We start from the raw sequence: 18,566 nt of genomic DNA on the forward strand, positions 1-18,566 counted from the left end.
TCAGCTACCGGAGCCGGGACACTCAGCAGTGGTAGGTGACCAGCTCGGGGACCAATGCAAGGACCAGTGTGAGAGTAAATAGAGATGGAGAACATCAAGATACTCGAAGGAATCTGCACCACTGAACTTCACAGGTATCATACCACAGAAGTTCACACCATAAACCCAGGGTATCACAACAGATCAATTTTAGAAGCTAAGACTAACAAGAAGAGTCTCAAACAACGGGAAGACAAAGAAACAATCCCCAAATGAGAGAAAGAGCAGAAACTTCAGAAAGAATGTTACATGAAATAGAGGTTAATCAACTATCAGATAGTGAATTCAAAGCACTAGTTATTACGAAGTTCAAAAAGCTCACAGTCAGCTATCAGAAACTACAGGGGAACTATAATGATCTCTCTGCAAACTACATCAACATGAAACAGGAAATAGAAAATATCAGCAAGGGACAAGAGGAAATGAAGAATACAATTTCCGAATTGAAGAACACAGTAGAAAGTTTCAAAAGTAGGATAGATGAGGCGGAGGATAGGATTAGTGAGTTGGAGGACAAAGTAGAAAGCATCTCACAGAAGGAGCAAGAAAATAAAAAGAGGCTCAGAAAAAATGAAGAGGGATTAAGAGAAATGCAAGACAATATGAAACGTAATAATATCCAAATAATAGGAATACCAGAAGGAGAAGAAGAAGAACAAAAAGGGATAGAAAACGTATTTGAACAAGTAATGAGAGAAAATTTCCCTAATTTGATGAGAGAAAAAGTCACACAAATCCAGGAATCACAGAGAGTCCCATTCAAGAGGAACCCAAGGAGGCCCACTTCAAGACACATCATCATCAAAATGGCAAAATTCCAAGACAAAGAGAGAATCTTAAAGGCAGCAAGGGAGAAAAAAGAAGTAACATACAAGGGAGCCCCAATAAAGTTAGCTACTGACTTCTCAATGGAAACACTCCAAGCTAGAAGAGAATGGCAAGAAATACTCCAAGAAATGAGAACCAGAGGCCTACAACCAAGGCTACTTTACCCACCAAAGCTCTCAATCAAGATAGAAGGCCAAATAAAGAGCTTCCAAGACAAAAGAAGTCTAAAAGAATACGCCTCCACCAAACCAGCTCTATAAGAAATACCAAAAGGACTGCTTTAAGGAAAGAAAGGAAAAGAGGGAGACAGAGATGAACACAGGTACAAAAATAGCAATGAATAAGTACCTATCAATAATAACCTTAAATGTAAATGGATTAAATGCTCCAATCAAAAGACACAGAATAGCTGAATGGATAAGAAAGCATGACCCACACATATGCTGCCTACAAGAGACCCACCTCAGGACAAAAGACCATCACAGACTAAAAGTGAAAGGCTAGAAACAAGTTTTCCAAGCAAACGAACAAGAAAAGAACGCTGGGGTAGCAATTCTCATATCAGACAAAACAGACTCCAAAAAAAGGGCCATAAAGAGAGACCCAGAAGGTCACTTCATTATACTCATGGGAAGAATCCAGCAAGAAGACATTAATGTCATAAACATATATGCACAAAACATAGGGGCACCCAAATATATCAAGAAAATCTTAGAGGACTTCAAGAAAGATATTGACAACAACACAATTATAGTAGGGGATTTTAACACCCCACTATCAAAAATGGACAGATCTTCCAAACAAAATATCAACATATTGTGGCATTAAACAACACCCTAGATGAAAAGAACTTAACTGATATATATAGAGCCCTTCATCCCAAAGAAGCTAAATACACATTCTTTTCAAATGCACATGGAACATTCTCAAAGATAGATCACATGATAGGACACAAAACGAGACTCAAAAAATTCAAGAAAACTGAAATCATACCAAGCATCTTCTCTGACCACAAGGGACTGAAATTGGAAACCAACCCCAAAGGAAAAAACCCAAAGCACCCAAAATCATGGAGAGTAAATGGTATGCTATTAAACAACGAATGTGTCAAGAATGAAATTAGGGAAGAAATCAGAACATTTCTGGAAACAAATGAAAACAAACTCACAACAACCCAAAACTTATGGGACACAGTGAAGGCAGTCCTGAGAGGGAAGTTTATAGCAATACAGGCCTACCTAAAGAAGATAGAAACATTTCAAACAAACAACCTAACCCTACACCTGCAAGTACTCGAGGAACAACAACAAAGACAGCCCAGAGCAAGCAGAAGGAAGGAAATAACCAAGATTAGAGCAGAATTAAAGACATAGAAACTAAAAGCACAATTCTAAGGATCAGTGAATCCAGGAGTTGGTTCTTTGAGAAGATAAACAAAATAGACAAGCCTTTAAGTAGGCTCATCAAGAAAAGAAGAGAGAGGACACAAATAAACACAATCAGAAATGAAAGAGGAGAGATTACAACTGATACCACAGAAATAGAAGGGATTGTAAGAAATTACTATGAAGAACTGTATGCCAAGAAAGTTGAAAACCTAGGGGAAATTGACACATTACTAGAAAAATACAATCTTCCAAAACTCAGTGAAAAAGAAGCAGAAAATCTAAACACACCAAAAACAGCAAAAGAAATTGCAGCAGTAATCAAAAAACTCCCATCACACAAAAGCCCTGGACCAGATGGTTGCACAGGAGAATTCTACAAAGCATTTAAGGAAGAGCTGACCTCTATTCTCCAAAGACTATTCCAAAAAATCCAGAAGGATGGAAAACTCCCAAATTCTTTTTGTGAAGCCAGCATCATCCTAATTCCAAAACCAGATAGAGACACAACAAAGAAAGAAAACTTCAGGTCAATATCACTGATGAACATAGATGCTAAAATCCTCAACAAAATATTGGCAAATCTCATCCAACAATATATCAAAAAGATCATACACCATGACCAAGTGGGATTCAGCCCAGGGATCCAAGGATGGTTCAGTATTTGAAAATCAATAAATGTAATACATCACATAAACAAAAGCAAAGACAAAAACAACATGATCATATCAATAGACGCAGAACAAGCTTTTGATGAGGTACAACACCCATTTATGATAAAAAACACTCAGCAAAGTGGGAATAGAGAAAGCATTCTTCAATATAATAAAGGCCATATATGAGAGACCTACAACCAACATCATACTCAATGGGCAAAAACTAAAAGCTTTTCCACTAAGATCAGGAACAAGACAAAGGTGTCCACTTTCACCACTTCTATTCAATATAGTAATGGAAGTTTTAGCCACAGTGATCAGGCAAGAAAAGGAAATAAAAGGCATCCAAATAGGAAGGAGGAAACAAAACTGTCACTGTTTGCAGATGACATGATAGTGTACCTGAAAAATCCTATAGACTCTACCCAAAAACTGCTTGAACTAATTGATGAATTTGGCAAAACAGCGGGTTACAAAGTCAATATCCAGAAATCAAAGGCATTTTTATATACCAACAATGAATCAGCAGAACCAGAAATCAAGGAAAAATTCCATTTGATATAGCAAAAAGAAAAATAAAATATCTGGGAATAAACCTAACTAAGGAGGTAAAAAACCTGTATGCAGAAAACTACACAGCCCTGAAGAAAGAAATCAAGGAAGACACAAACAAATAGAAATATATACCTTGTTCATGGATTGGAAGAATTAACATCATCAAAATGTCCATACTACCCAAAAGCAATACATAGATTCAATGCAATACCTATTAAAGTACCAATGGCATATTTCACAGATGTAGAACAAATACTTCAAAAATTTATATGGAACCATAAATGACCCTGAATAGCAGCTGCTATTTTGAGAAAGAAGAACAAAGTAGGAGGGATCACAATACCTGATATCAAACTGTATTACAAGGCCACTGTAATCAAAACAGCCTGGTACTGGCATAAAAACAGGCATATAGACCAATGGAACAGAACAGAGAGCCCAGAAATAAACCCAACTCTCTACAGTCAATTAATATTTGACAAAGGGGGCAGTGACATAAAATAGAGTAAAGATAGCCTCTTCAACAAATGGTGTTGGGAGAACTGGACAGCTATGTGCAAAAAAATGAAACTTGAGCACCAACTTACACCATATACCAAAATGAATTCAAGGTGGATAAAAGACTTAAATATAAGCTGTGACACCATTAAAGTCCTAGAGGAGAACATAGGCAGGAAAATCTCAGATATTTCACGCAGCAACTTTTTTACTGATATGTCCCCTAGAGCAAGGAATGTAAAGGAAAGAATAAACAAATGGGATCTCATCAAAATAAAAAGCTTCTGCATGGCTAAAGAAAACAGTATTAAATTAAAAAGACAACCAACTGTATGGGAAAACATATTTGCCAATGATACCTCAGACAAAAGTTTAATCTCCAAAATATACAAAGAACTTAGATGACTCCACTCTAAGAAGACAACCAACCCAATTAAAAAATGGGAAAAGGACTTGAACAGACACTTCTCCAAGGAGGACATACAGAAGATTCAAAGACAAATGAAGAGATGCTCAATATCGTTAGCTATCAGAGAGATGCAAATTAAAACCACAATGAGATACAACTTTACATCAGTCAGAATGGCTATCATAAACAAAGCAACAAACAACAAATGTTGGAGAGGCTGTGGGGAAAAGGGGTCCTTAGTTCACTGTTGGTGGGATTGCAGACTGGTACAACCATTATGGAAAACAGTATGAAATTTTCTCAGAAAAATAAAAATCAACCTGCATTTTGACCCAGCAATTCCACTGCTAGGATTATATCCTAAGAATCCTAAAACATCAATTTCAAAGAACCTATGCACCACAATGTTCATAGCAGCACAATTTACAATAGCCAAGAGTTGGAAGCAACCTAGGTGCCCGTCAGTAAATGAATGGATCAAAAAATTGTGGTACATATACACAATGGAATTCTATGCAGCAGAGAGAAAGAAGGAGCTACTACCCTTTGCAACAACATGGATGGAACTGGAAAGCATTATGCTGAGTGAAATAAGCCAGTTGTTGAAAGACAAATACCATATGATCTCACCTTTAACAGGAAGCTAAACAACAAAACAAACAAGCAAGCAGAAAAAAACAAAGAGACTGAAATAGAGAACAAGGGGACAGTGACCAGAGGGGAGAGGGAAGGGAATTTAAGGGGAAAAAAAGGGGAGGGATTTGGAGGAACAAATAGGAAGGACACAGGGACGAGAACTAAGGGGGGTGGAAATGGGAGGGAGGTGGGGAGCATGGGCCGGGGAAGGCTGGGATGGGAAAAATAGACAAAAAACTGCACTTGAAAAATAACTAAATAAAATAAAAAATAAAAAATAATTCTCTCAGGAGAAGGAGCAGTAAGGGAAGCAGGATAGCATGGTAGAAAGCTAAGCAAGAAGCTGGCCACAGCTGGGACTAGGTGCATCCTGAGCCCAGTGGGGAGCATGAATCATGCCACTCAGAGGAGCACTGGCAGCCAACCCCCACAGCAGCCATGAAATGAGAAGTAGGCCCCCAAAGAGGATTTTCCGAACTACCAGCAGCATCCACTATAGCGCCGAACTGCTCTCATTTGTTTCCTGAATAGCAAACACTTCCTTGAAAATCTTCTCAAATTCCGCCTCCAGTCTAAGGCCCATTAGGCCAAAGTCATGGAACTGGGGGAAAAAAAAGATAAATACAACAAAAGTAATGGCACTCATCCTAGTGTTTGGAAACACCACATTCAAGAATCATTGCTTTAAACACTGAAGTTACGTTAACCAGGTTAAGGTAAAAAACTCACATGGTTAAGAGTAACTTCTGTGTCCAAGTGCACAATTAATTCATGTTAACTAGGCAAAAGTGGGAAATGATGACCACACGTGGGGACTCATTTTTTTTTCATTGCTTTGTGAAGCTTCTGGGGCTGTTTATTTATTTTTTATTCTTCTTTAGCCTTTTATCTTCCTTATTGGCTCAGGTTGTTTATTTTAGTAACAGAAGAGCAGTAATACATATTATTTGCAAATATCCAATATTAAATACAACCAGTGACCTTCCCTGCACATTGTCATGTTGTTCCTCTCTGGTGACCACTGTTAACTATATGGACATTCACTGCAAAGGACTCTGCAGGTTGGGATCTCTGAGTGGTCTGACTGAGTACATTTGAGGAGAGATGAGGACAACAACATGATTTTAAGGCACAATCTTTTCCTGAGGTTTGGAGCAGGGAAGACATGATTGTTCCCAATGGGCACCTGTCACCTTTTCCGAGGAGATTGAGCTCTCATGGGGCTAGCATTCTGGCTTAGCTTCTGAGTTTTAAAAGTCACTCAATTCCTGAACTTCTGCTGGTACAGGCTCATTATAAAGGATGAGGGAAACTAAAATTTCCCAGCACCAGGAAATGAGGGCAGAGTGAGTCTATTGAAAGGAAATTAAACTGAAACAGGACAGACACTTACTTTGTATGATGCCCTGTGGTTCTGAAAGATGAGGCGCATGTCCTGCACAAACGCCTCTATTTGGGGGTAACCCTGCTCTAGCAGTCTCTTCTTGATTTTGTCCAACCACATGGGTTCCTTGAGGTTTTGAGAAATTTCTTTAATCTGGTGGAGGAAAATATCATTGAGAGAATTACTGGCATAGTTCACTGTCTGCCTTCTGTGAATTCCCATCACACCAAACAGAAATCCAAGGTGAACATAAAGACAGCTTGTGTCTGCCTCCCAGGGGCTTCAGATCACAAAGCCCACAACAGCCTGTGTCAAGGTCAGGTAACAACATAGCAGCCTGTATTCATGGTTTGTTATTGTTACTCACATAGTAATAATATGGGATCTTCGCAAAAAATGAGCTCTCTGAATGGCAATATACTTTCAACAGCAGGAACTCACATTTCTACAAAAGAAGGAAGATATGAATGAAAGGCAACTTGGAGAAAATGAGCCCATATATACCAGTCTTCTGGAAATTTCCCCAAACAGCTTTCATTCTAGGAAACAGTCATGTAATGGCTGAATGGTTTTTTCCTGCAAACAGTTTCTGGGGAGTTTTCAGAGTGGGTGAGGTGTGGTCAGAGGAATGGCTGTGCTTTTATACCCTTCCTCTCACCCTGCAACTGTTTGACTTCTCACATCGAGCATAAAGGAGAAGGCTTGGCTTTTGGATTTGACTCACCAGCTGCTCCTCAGGCCCCATTGGCCTTGCCAGGACCTCAGATTCCCTGACGCACTGCTGACTTCCTGAAGACTCCTTCACCCTGCAGAAGATGCAACTCCACAGGCTCCTAGAAGGTCAAGAAAAGTGAGCAAGACCAAGTCTCAGAAACAGGCACCATTTCTTTGGCTGCCTCAGTTCTTCTTTTAGGAATGGTTGATGGGCACAGCAGGGACATGCAGGGGATACCTCCCAGAGGCTGTAAGACCCCCATGGGCAGTCTGAGCTGATGACCCTCTGACCATAAAGGGTAAAAGTAGAGGTTGAGTGTATGGAGGGCTTTGTCAGTGACAGTGGTGAGCTCTCCTTTCCCCATCTGCACTGCTGGGAGCACAGGGAGCCCTGTCCCCCAGGATGGAGTGTCTGAGATGGGACCTTAACCCATGGGGACCTTAGGCCTTCATCAGCCAGTTGGGAAGGTGGTAAATTGAGGAAACAAGGCCATGTTTTCTGCATTTTCTGAATACGCACAGAATACAAGCAACTGGCACTTCCAATCCTGTAAACAGTAGTCTGTGCTGGGAAAGTTCTGGAAAGGACAGTAGCATTATGAAGGCTAAGGATGCAGCCACTGGTCTCAGCCTCCCAGAGGAGAGAGGGAACATTACCCTCCTGCTGCCAGCATCTTTCAACGGCTCCCAGATTATACTGCTGGACTTGCACATCCAGCATATTCTGTCCCCATCAAGTCACAAGCAGTTACCCAGCAAGGGAAGTGTGCATGGCAGAAGAAAGCGTCCCTAAAAGGGAGGGGGCTGCACCTCACAAACCTCTCAGTCTCCACAGGTGGAAGGTGACAGTACCCATGAAAGGATCTGGAACAAGTATCACAGCAAAAGAGCGTTCCTCCATCGAGGCAGATCTCACATACGTCTGAGTTTTTCAGCTAGGAAGTGAAACAATGACCACATCCCCATGAGCTCCTGGTGACAAACACTGTGGGAATCTAGGACTCATAGACTTTGTGTGAACCTGCAGGGACTCTTATGTGTTTCTCTGAGCTGTGAGGGGACAGCATGGAGTGGGGGGATTCAGAAGAAGAATTCTTGGAATACCGTGAAGTTCAGGAGGTGGGTGTGTATAATCAGACCAGAGAAGTTTTGCCTGTAAAACCAGTGATTTTAACACAGAAAGACAGGCAACAAAACAAGAGGATGATTTCATGGGAATCTGAGTAGTGTTATTACCATGCAGATAAAATCAGCTCCTGAAATAGTGTTAAACCTGTTTGTATACAACACAATGGCATAATTTATTGGGTGGATAGTGAAAATGGGTAATGTATTGAGAATTTGACAACATGGAAAACATTTCTTAGTATACAAAGTAATAAAAGATGAAAAGGCATTAATTCATAATTATTTTGAGTCTTTTTCTGGGTTTTTCAGTGAAAATAGTTGGGTTGAAAAATTGAAATTCTGGGCATTTCTTTTGTTATTAAAAATGGTCATATATGAGAGAGTATAGCCCCAAAAATGTCCTGCCAAGAGCTCCCATTCAGTGTCCTGGGGGGTCCTGACACACATCCCCATTGGTGTCTGAGATGCTCTATCAGCCAGGCTTGGCCAATATTTCTTCCTGCAAGTACAGACACTCACAGACTACCAGCATCATTCTCCAAAACTGATGACCCTTCTCTCCAAAAAACAACAAAAGAAAAAAAATGACAAACATAACCAATGTTTAAGAATCTACCTACAGAATAATCTTTACAGGTGTGTGTCTCTGTGGATCTTTGCCCAGCTACACTATAGAATCTTTCAAGGAGAGTGTATAAGATATTAGGACACCAGAGATTCTGAATCACTTGGTCTGGGTGGGGTGCAGGCATTGGTATTCTTCAGGGAGTCATAAAAGGGGCAATTTTGTGTATTGGAATCATCCAGGGACTTTTAAATAATCCTAATGTACAAGTCATACCACAGGTTGATTAAAACAGATTTCCTGTAGGGGATAATCTAGGCCTTCAGATGACTCCACTGTGCAACTAAGTGGAGACTTAGACTGAGCAGAGTCTGGTGAGTAAGGCAGGGGGCTATTCTAAGTCGATGTTGAATTGGCCTGTAATGTCGATTCCAGGAAAGAGACTGACAGGAATTCAGGTCGGTCTCTTGCCATCTCCTCCTTCTTCGGCCCTGGGCAGTGGGACCTAGTCCTCTATGTCTACACCCACCCAAAATAAGCCTCACAAACACTGGACCCCAGGGCTGTTGAGATAAGTGAAGATTCCCTAGGTTTGCTGAAGATCAAAATCCGTTGGGATCACATCAACATCCTTTCAGGGGATTGTTTGGAGGTAAAATTTATGAAGAACTATTTGACTGTCCCTCCTCCACTATGGATGTATTCTATCACTATTATGGCATCACATCCTATGGAGTGCTGTCCCCTGGAGTTATGCAGAGGTGACTCTACTTAAAATGCACATCATCTTGTCACAATGAAAGAAATCAATGAATGATTTAGTTTAGACAGTGGAATCTTCCTTGGGTTTGACAGATCCCAAAGCAGGCAGCCATATGGTATTAGTGCAAGTAAAGATGCCCAAATTTGCTAAGTGGTGGTGGTTTTATTCCTAACCTCCAGCTCAGCACCTTGCTGGTTCCTTTGAGGGTGGATACCAGGCCCCAGTAAAGGACACAGCTGCCCTGCATGCATATGCGTTTCCTATTGTCTGCTCAAAATACACAACGACATATTCCAACTGAGTGTGAACACACTGCAGAGAAAGGTGACCATGAGACAGGTAAAATACCAAGGGAAAAGGCCTAGATTACTTGGGGGCTATACATGGGATTTAGTACTTACACACAGGTCATCTAAGATACTGCTGTAAGACTCTGATACTTCCTGCTGAAAAAGAAGAAAGATTGAGTGACAATAATGAATGGGATGTTTGCATCCATCACTTATTTAAACAGCCCTTTTTTGAAGGATTCAATTCACAATCTATCCATTATTTCATACTTACTTTTGTGGATATATATATATATATATATATAGAGAGAGAGAGAGAGAGAGAGAGAGAATTAAAAATGCCAAAGTAGCACTGTTTGGCCCAATCTAGTTATGTGCCCTGGCTCTCAGACCCAAGATGGGCCTTTGTGAAGTCATGCAGGGAGAGTGGCCCAGCTTTCACAGATGTAACTGGAGGAATTCTTCTGGTTCTCCCACTTTGAAGGGCCCTCAAGCTTTCTTCTCTATATCCCACCACAGTAGCTGCAATGAGAGTATCAAGCTGAGGACTCATCATCCACAGCCTCCAGCACCCACAGAGCCCAGATTCCTGCAATCCTAGCCTGTGTCCCAAGAAAGAATTCCATCACCCTCTGAAGCTCTTCTAGGGTGTAGCTTCAAAGACAAAATGTGTTCAAGGCCTGCAGTGTTGCCCTTATTCTTCCAGAATATCACCCACTTCTCCTCTCCTTTCAAACCCCAAGATGTCAGCTGAGTGGCATTTTAGAGGTAACTGACTGCCACCCACTAGTGCACATTCAGTAGAATGGTTTCCCCTCTAGATCCAGACAGCCTCTGCCTTCCTCTCCAGTGCAGGGCACAGTGGTCATACACAGGTGTGACCCACTAGACAATCGCCTGAGAGGTGACCATGTCACTGCCCACCTCCTTGTGTGGCCTAGATTCCCCCAGCCCTACCCATTAGTCATTCTTCCATATTTGACAATAAAGTTGAAAAATCCTTGAGGTCAAGGATATTGTTTGAATCTCCTTTAATGGATATTGGGCATTTAGTATTTCTTGAACAAACATTAACATACAATAAATGATTGTTCTTGAGGAATATATTATTTCACAAAACATAAGCTGTCACCAGAAGGTATGAGAGGCGCTTGTGAGGGGCCAGGAAGTTGTCACATAGGGACATCAGGCAGTGTATAGACCTGGACCTCAGAATCTCAGTGGAAGGTGAAGTCCCATTGGCCAGCTCTATGGGGCCTATCTTAGAATGATTCTGAGAATGTATTGGATGGCCATTTCTACCTGAAGTATATAGGAAGGGTATTTCTTTCCTCCCCCACTACCTTAAGTTCTCATTCATACCCAGTCTTGGAAAAGCCATCACTTTGTTCTCTACCTGAACTTACATTATGTATTTGTTTGTTGCCTCTATACCCTTCTTCCATAGAGGAAGAAACCACTTTCACAGATAGAAAGAAGGCCTGACCAGGTCTTCTGCTGGAGCCAAAGGGGCGGCATCAAAGTAAACAACTTTCCAGGCCAGGCCAGGCACTCCCATGTACATGGATCTCCCAAAAGCTTCCTCCCCATAGGCAGCATCCTCATGAAGGGCAAATAGTTTCCCCCCAGAAAAGAATTCTGCATGTCTCTGTACACATTTTACTGGAAGGTGTAAGAGGATGTAAATTATCAGAGGAGAAACCTGTATTTTTGGTGCCTATCTCATGAAATGTATATGGTTTCACCTGTGCCCCAAGATAGATAAACTACTACACAGGGTTCATCTCAGTGATGGTGAGCAAACTTTACTCCATCAGATTTCAATACAGTTAGAAAATAATAACCTTGACTTAAAAAATACCTAGGTTTGTGTTGAAGATGACCCTGTGACTTATTATGAAATTTCTCTATGTATTCCATAGTTATGTTTGCTTTTACAAATTTGACACCCTACAACATCTTCATCTATAGCTAAAACTCATCTCTGAGATCTATTTTGATACCTCCTTATCATCTCTGTCTCACATGGTTTGCTCTTCAAAGAAGACTGCATACAATGTAATGTTCAAGGTAGTAACTCTGAAGGCAGTTGCAAAAAAGGATAATTATAATTATCCAACTGAGAAACCACAAAATAAAATACTTTATATGTAAAACCAGCTATGTGTAAGAACTTGTAGAAAGTTATGTAATTATTACCTTTTTTCTCCCTCCATATGTTCTTGGAGGATTCCATAGAAATCCTTTCTGAAAAATAAAAATATCCAAGGATATGGTCAGCCTTGTTCCTTTGTGTGGGAATCTGGCATTTCTTACCTCCTCCCAAATATTTCTAACTTATGTCCCACTGTCTTCTCAAAACCCAGGTGTTAAATGAGACAGCATCTCCCTCTCCTCACATGTTCTTCTCCTAAAATTCATCCATGGAACCCAGAAAATCCTCTTTAGAACCATTTTCCTTGCTCTTGTGCTTTTTCTTAAGTTATCAGAGATTTTTCTTCACAATCTCTGTGACACCTCTCACACTCTCTCCATTTCCACCAGTGCCACTCACACCTGCCTCCTCACACCAGGGCTATTCATTCAACTGATACACATGGGTCCCATACCTACAGGGTGTCACACACTCTGGACAATGTTGGGCACATAACTATGGACAAACCTTATAGAGGTCTAGAGAGACTAAAGGAATGCATGGAAGGTTAAGAATCAAACTGTGAAAGGGGCCTCAATAGTGAGTTCAGGGGGCCCAGGGAAGGGGTGACCAGAGCAGGTCAGTCAGGGAACATTCAGACAGGAGTGACATGGGAGCTGAGCCTTGCAGGTTGACTATTGGTTTCTTGGGCTGAAAGACACTGAAGTCATTTCAAGGCCCCACATTGGCTGAGATACTATTTTAATATGTCATTTCACACCTCAGGAGACTCTTTGGTACTGCACTGTCTATGTTATGAGTTTAAACTCCTTATCCTGGCATAAATCTATCTGCAAACAACCCCAGTTGATGGATTATGCCATATCACACACAATCCTTCTACCTAAAACCACAGAGTCACATTCATTGTGGTTCTGGTTCTTACTCCACTCTCTCTGAAGGGCTTTCTGCCCACTTGTTTGACTGTAGACTCTTCTTTCTTTCTATACCTAAAGTTGTCTGCAAGCACCTGGGTCAGCATGACCTTTCCCTCCCTCAGGCCCCTGCATCCACCCAGATGAAGCCCCTTTGACAAATGGATGTGCTGCTTTGTACTGAGGTATGAGTGTGGGGTACGTCTTTGCAGGAAAAAGATAAACTCATGGGTTTGGGGCTTTAGCCATACCTCAGCATATATTTGGTGAGTAAATATTGACCTCAGGAAAATCACATCAAAGCCTCCTGTAACTAAAATACCTCCATTAGCCATTCTAGGGCTCTCCCTCCACAGTACAAACTCCTCTTCCAGTCCTTCCATCTTGCACGGCCTCCTTTGATTTCAAACTCTCTGGGGGTGAACCAATTGCCATCCTCACTCTGTATGCACTTCCTCATGACTCCTGCAAGACAAAGGTAAGTTGACCTTGGGCCTTCTGTCCTCACAGCTCAGATGCCAGCCTCTCAACACAATGAATTTGGAGTTGCCCTGTTGGGGCTCAAGACCACTAGAGCAGGAGTGCCTGGCCTCCCCTCTCAGATATCAGAATCCTCAAACACAGCTGGTAAGTCCCCTCCAAAGAGATTACCAGTTTTGTACACACATTTCTTTGACTTTTTGCAAAAAAAAATAATAAATAAATAATCATTACCATCAAAATCAATGTTATAAAAGTATTCCAAAATCACCTAAAAGGAATCCTCCAAGAATCCTCTCTTTCTGAACAATGAGAAGATTTAAATTTGCTAGTGAGTTCTGGAGGCAAAGAACAGGCCAGACTGTCTGGGGCCCAGGGGCAGTGAGCAGGCAGAGCTTCAAGTTCGACTGAGGTGTCAGGTGGGGACCCTGCAGCTCATAATGGCACCATGGCCACATTGGTGCCCTCCCTTACAGCATGTTCCATCCAGTTTAATGACATTACTGAGCAGTGATTTTTTTCTTTATTCCTGATTTCATGGATAGTCAGTAGTAAAAATAATTGTGAAATGTAGCCAGTTGAAAATTTAACTTATATATAAAAGATAGTCATATGGTAAACATTATTAGTCATTAAAGAAATGCAAATCACAACCACAATGAGATCACTTCACAACTACTAGCATGGCCATCATTTAAAATATCAGACAATTACAAATGTTGGCCAGAAGAGAGAGAAGCTGGAGCCCTCAATACATTGTTGGTGGGAATATAAAATAGTGCATCCAGGGTTTCCGGCCAAGATGGAGGTATAGGTGGAAACACTGTACCTCCTCGCACAACCAAGTCTAAAGAAAAGAAAGTTTTAGTAATAACAAAATGCAACCAAAACATAGAAAATTGAACTGTATGGAAGTCCAACAACAATGAACCATTCAGCCAGACTGGTAAGAGGGGCAGAGCCAGTGGCTGGCGGAGCGGGGTCTCACAGGAAAAATCGGACAGACTGACCCAGAACTGCAGGCAGCAGTTGGCAGATCCCAGGCCTGGGGTGGCAATAGGCAGACCCAGTGAGGGTGCAAGGTGGCTGGCTGACCGTGGTCACACATTTGCATGCAGATAAACCAGGCATAGGAGCTAGCAGTGAGACAAACCACGCAGGCCCCAGAGGCTTTCAGGAAACAGCAGAGGGGACCGCTATTGCCCCACTCTGACCCCTCCCCCACATACGGCGTCACAAACAAGCGACCTGGGTCACCCCGCACTGGTGAACACCGAAGGCTCTGCCCCTCATATGGAACTGGTTTGAACAGACCAAAACATTATGGCTCAAGAATAACAGCTCAAAACCCCAGAGCCAATACTTCTAAGTGACCAAGAGATAGCCAATCTATCAAATGCACGGTTCAAAACACTGGTGATCAGGATGCTCACAGAACTGGTTGATTTTAGTCACAAATTAGAGGAACAAATGAAGACTAAACTAATTGAAATGCAGGGAAATTCACAGGAAACCAATAGTGATGGAAAAAAAACTGGGACTCGAATCAAGGGAGTGGACCAGATGGAAGAAGAAAATGACCAAACAGAAAACAATGAAGAAACAAGAATTTAAACAAATGCAGAGAGGCTTAGGAACCTCCAGGACATCTTTAAATGTTCCAACATCCGAATTATAGGGGTACCAGAGGGGAAGAGGAAGAGTGACAAGTGGAAAACTTATCTGAACAAATAATAAAGGAGAACTTTCCCAATATGGCAAAGGCAATAGACTTCCAGGAAGCTCAGGAAGCTCAGAGTCCCAAAGAAGTTGGACCCAAGAAGGAACACGCCAAGGCACATCATAATTATATTAGCCAAGGTTAAAATGAGGGACAGAATTCTAGAAGCAACAAGAGATAAGAGGACAGTCACCTACAAAGGAGTTCCCATCAGACTGTCAGCAGATTTCTCAAAAGAGACCTTATAGGCAAGAAGGGGCTGGAAAGAAGTATTCCAAGTCATGAAACCAAAGACCTACATCCAAGATCGATCTATCCAGCAAAGCTTTCGTTTAGAATGGAAGAACAGATAAAGTGCTTCTCAGATAAGATCAAATTCAAGGAGTTCATCATCACCAAGCCCTTATTATATGAAATGTTAAAGAGACCTATCTAAGAAAAAGAAGATAAAAAATATGAACAGTGAAAGCACAGCAAACTCACAGTTATTAACAACCACACCTAAAACAAAAGCAAATTAAGAGGACAGCTAGATCAGGAGTGAACCATAGAAATGAAGATCACGTGGAGGGTTAACAACAGGGGAGTGGGAGGAGGAGAAGGGGGGAGAAGGTACAGAAAATAAGTAGCATAGACAGTAGATAGAAAATAGAAGGGGGGCAAGAATAGAATGGGAAATATAGAATCTAAAGAACTTGTGACACATAAACATAAAGAAAAGGGGGGAATGGTGCGGGGTGGAGGGGAATGAAGGGGGGAAATAGAACAACTGTAATGGCATAATCAATAAAATATTTTTTAATGAATAAATAAATAATATGCACTTTTGTTATTAAAAATGTTCAAGGGACTTAATCTATGAAAAAGAAGATGATCAAAATTATGAACAGTGAAATGACAACAAACTCACAACTTTTAACAACTGAACCTGTAAATACAAAACCAAAAGCCAAAATGAGGAAACAACCAGAACAGGAACACAATAATCCAAATGGAGATCATATGGAGGGTGATGAACTGGGTGAGGTGAATGGGAGAATCAGGGCAAAGGTACAGGGAATAAGAAGCATAAATGATGGGTATAACATAGACATGGGGTAATTTAAAATAGTATAGGATATGGAAAAGTCATAGAACTCTTTCAAATGATCTATGGACATGAACCTAGTGGGGGAGTTATGGAGGGAGGTGGGTTTCAGGGCAAAAGGGGGTAAAGGGGAGAAAAAAATGGGATAATTATAAGAGTATAATCAATAAAACATACTTAAACAAGTGAAAAAATAAAATAGTGAATCCACTGTAAAAAATATTTTGGTGTTTTATCAGAAGTTAACCACAAACTTACCATATGAACAAGTAATTTCTCTCCTGAATATACACCCAAGAGAATTAAAAAACATCTGTTAACTCAAATACTTTCACACAAATGCTCAAAAGAGCATTATTTGTAATCCCAAGAGTGCAAATAACCCACACTGATGAAGGGATAAACAAAATGAAGTGTATTCACACCATAGAATATTATATTATTTGATCATGAAAAGGAATGAAGTACTAATACATGCTATTACATGGATGAACCTTGAAAACATCATGCTAAGGGAAAGAACAGTCACAAAACGGCTCACACTGTATGATTCCATTTATGTTAAATACCTAGAATAGGCTCGGCTGCTTCAGCCTGGGCAGTGGGGTGAGGTGGTAGTTGGCACTGACTACTGAGAGACCTGGGGTTTCCTTTAGTGGGGAACAAGGGATGTTCTAAATTTAGATCGTAAATTCACAATCCCATGAACACACAAACAAAACCCAACAATGAATCATGCACTCTAAGTGGTGACTTGTATGATTTGTGAGTTATATCTCAGGAAAGCTGTTTAAATACTATACATCAATTATATAAATTAATTCTCTACAGATATACTATGAGGCATATGTTAATCATCACCTCTTTTTTTGATGAGGAATTTCAGAGTCAAGAGAAGTACCCTTTTTTATTCAGATGAATCAGTCACTCTTGGCACAGCTGAGGCTGGGATGCAGGATTTCTAATTCTAAATTCTGTGATCTTCTCACTACTTCTAACACCCCGTTCTAGTAATAATGATCCAGAAAGGAGGAGATAGGAAGGCAGAGGCTGAGGGCCTCTTCCCATTTATTTCTGATTCACTTCTCGATTTGGTTCTTTGGGTATTTCCATGGTTACTTCCATGTGGTAGCTTACTACCTAATATGTAATATGAATGGTGTGTTAAAGTATGAAAATATCATCTCAAGGTTCCCTTGCTCCCTCTCCCAAGTGAAAATACAACCTCAAGTCCTTGAATGATGTGTAATTCACATGAGTAATTCTGGACTTCTTGTCATTCCTTTGCATAAGAGTTGCAAATTAGACCATGAAACCCACCTTGTTTCAATTTCTTCTTATGCAACATCCCTTTTGCCTGTCTACAGGTCACAGGAAGTATTTGAGAGCGAAAATCCACAGTGTTATCTCTGTGCTTTCTTGACCCTGAAACAGAAGCTTTCTTCAATCTGTATCATTTTGCAATTGCACATGTACCCCTCGCCCCATCTTGAGTTTGTTCCTAGAAAGACACGGGTACTTAGGGAACTTTATTCCACAAATCTCCAGAGTTTCAGAGTCTTTCAGTGGCATTTTTGATACATAACCACAGAATATCTACCTTCCCAAGAATGTCAAACTCGTTTTCACCAGAGGCCACATCAGCCTCATGGTTGCCTTCAAAGGGCTAGGTGTAACTTTAGGACTGTACAAATGTAACTACCCTTAACTAGGGGCAAGGAGTTTGGGGCTGCTGCTGAGTGAAACCAAGGTGCCGGGCCAGATAAAACACAGTGGAAGCCCTGGCTGGTATAGCTCAGTGGCTTGAGCACGGGCCTGCGAACCAGACAATCGAGGTTCGATTCCCAGTCAGGGCACATGCCAGGGTTGCAGGCAGGTTCCCTGCAGGCCAGTTCCCAGCAGGGGACGCACGAAAGGCAACCATACATTGATGTTTGTCTCCCTCTCTCCTTCCCTTCCCCTCTAAAGATAAATAAATAAAATCTTAAAAAAAAAAAAACACAGGAGAGGCGGACTGGGCCCTAGGGGCCTTGTGTTTGCCACCTGTGATTTCACCTCTCAAACCCCCCACAACCAGCATGCTTTAGCAGAGACACCACATGTCAGTATGACTGTCTTAGCTCCCCATGCAGTCAGCCCCCTGATTCTTACGTGACAGTGACACATGCAGCTGCTGTCCTGGTAGAAGGGAGCTCTGCAGCTGGGCTATTCCTCTGTACTTAGGTCATTGGAGGCAAAGTACCAGACTGTACCTGCCTCTTCCTGTGTGAGCCCTGACTCCTGAGCAGAGAGGACAGTGATGGGGTGACCTAATGGAGATGGTGTCTGCCTCCTGTTTGTGTTCACTGCTTTGCCTCATT

General features: G+C 41.3%; 1 protein-coding gene across 2 annotated transcripts in view; it reads right to left on the bottom strand.

Moving 5' to 3' along the window:
• Positions 1–18,566, bottom strand: part of SP140 (SP140 nuclear body protein) — a 131,350-nt gene that overhangs the window by 64,547 nt on the left and 48,237 nt on the right. For both annotated transcript variants that reach the window (XM_053663411.1, XM_053663394.1), the window contains 5 exons: positions 17,527–17,631; positions 13,242–13,384; positions 12,050–12,097; positions 9,962–10,006; positions 7,924–8,039 (listed from right to left, as the gene is read on the bottom strand). In XM_053663411.1, the coding sequence (XP_053519386.1) occupies positions 7,924–8,039; positions 9,962–10,006; positions 12,050–12,097; positions 13,242–13,384; positions 17,527–17,631 (457 nt within the window). The remainder of the gene's footprint in view (positions 1–7,923; positions 8,040–9,961; positions 10,007–12,049; positions 12,098–13,241; positions 13,385–17,526; positions 17,632–18,566) is intronic.

The sequence above is a fragment of the Artibeus jamaicensis genome, unplaced genomic scaffold (assembly GCF_021234435.1).
Source record: "Artibeus jamaicensis isolate MK-2021 breed Jamaican fruit bat unplaced genomic scaffold, CSHL_Jam_final contig_1015, whole genome shotgun sequence".
NCBI lineage: Eukaryota > Metazoa > Chordata > Mammalia > Chiroptera > Phyllostomidae > Artibeus > Artibeus jamaicensis.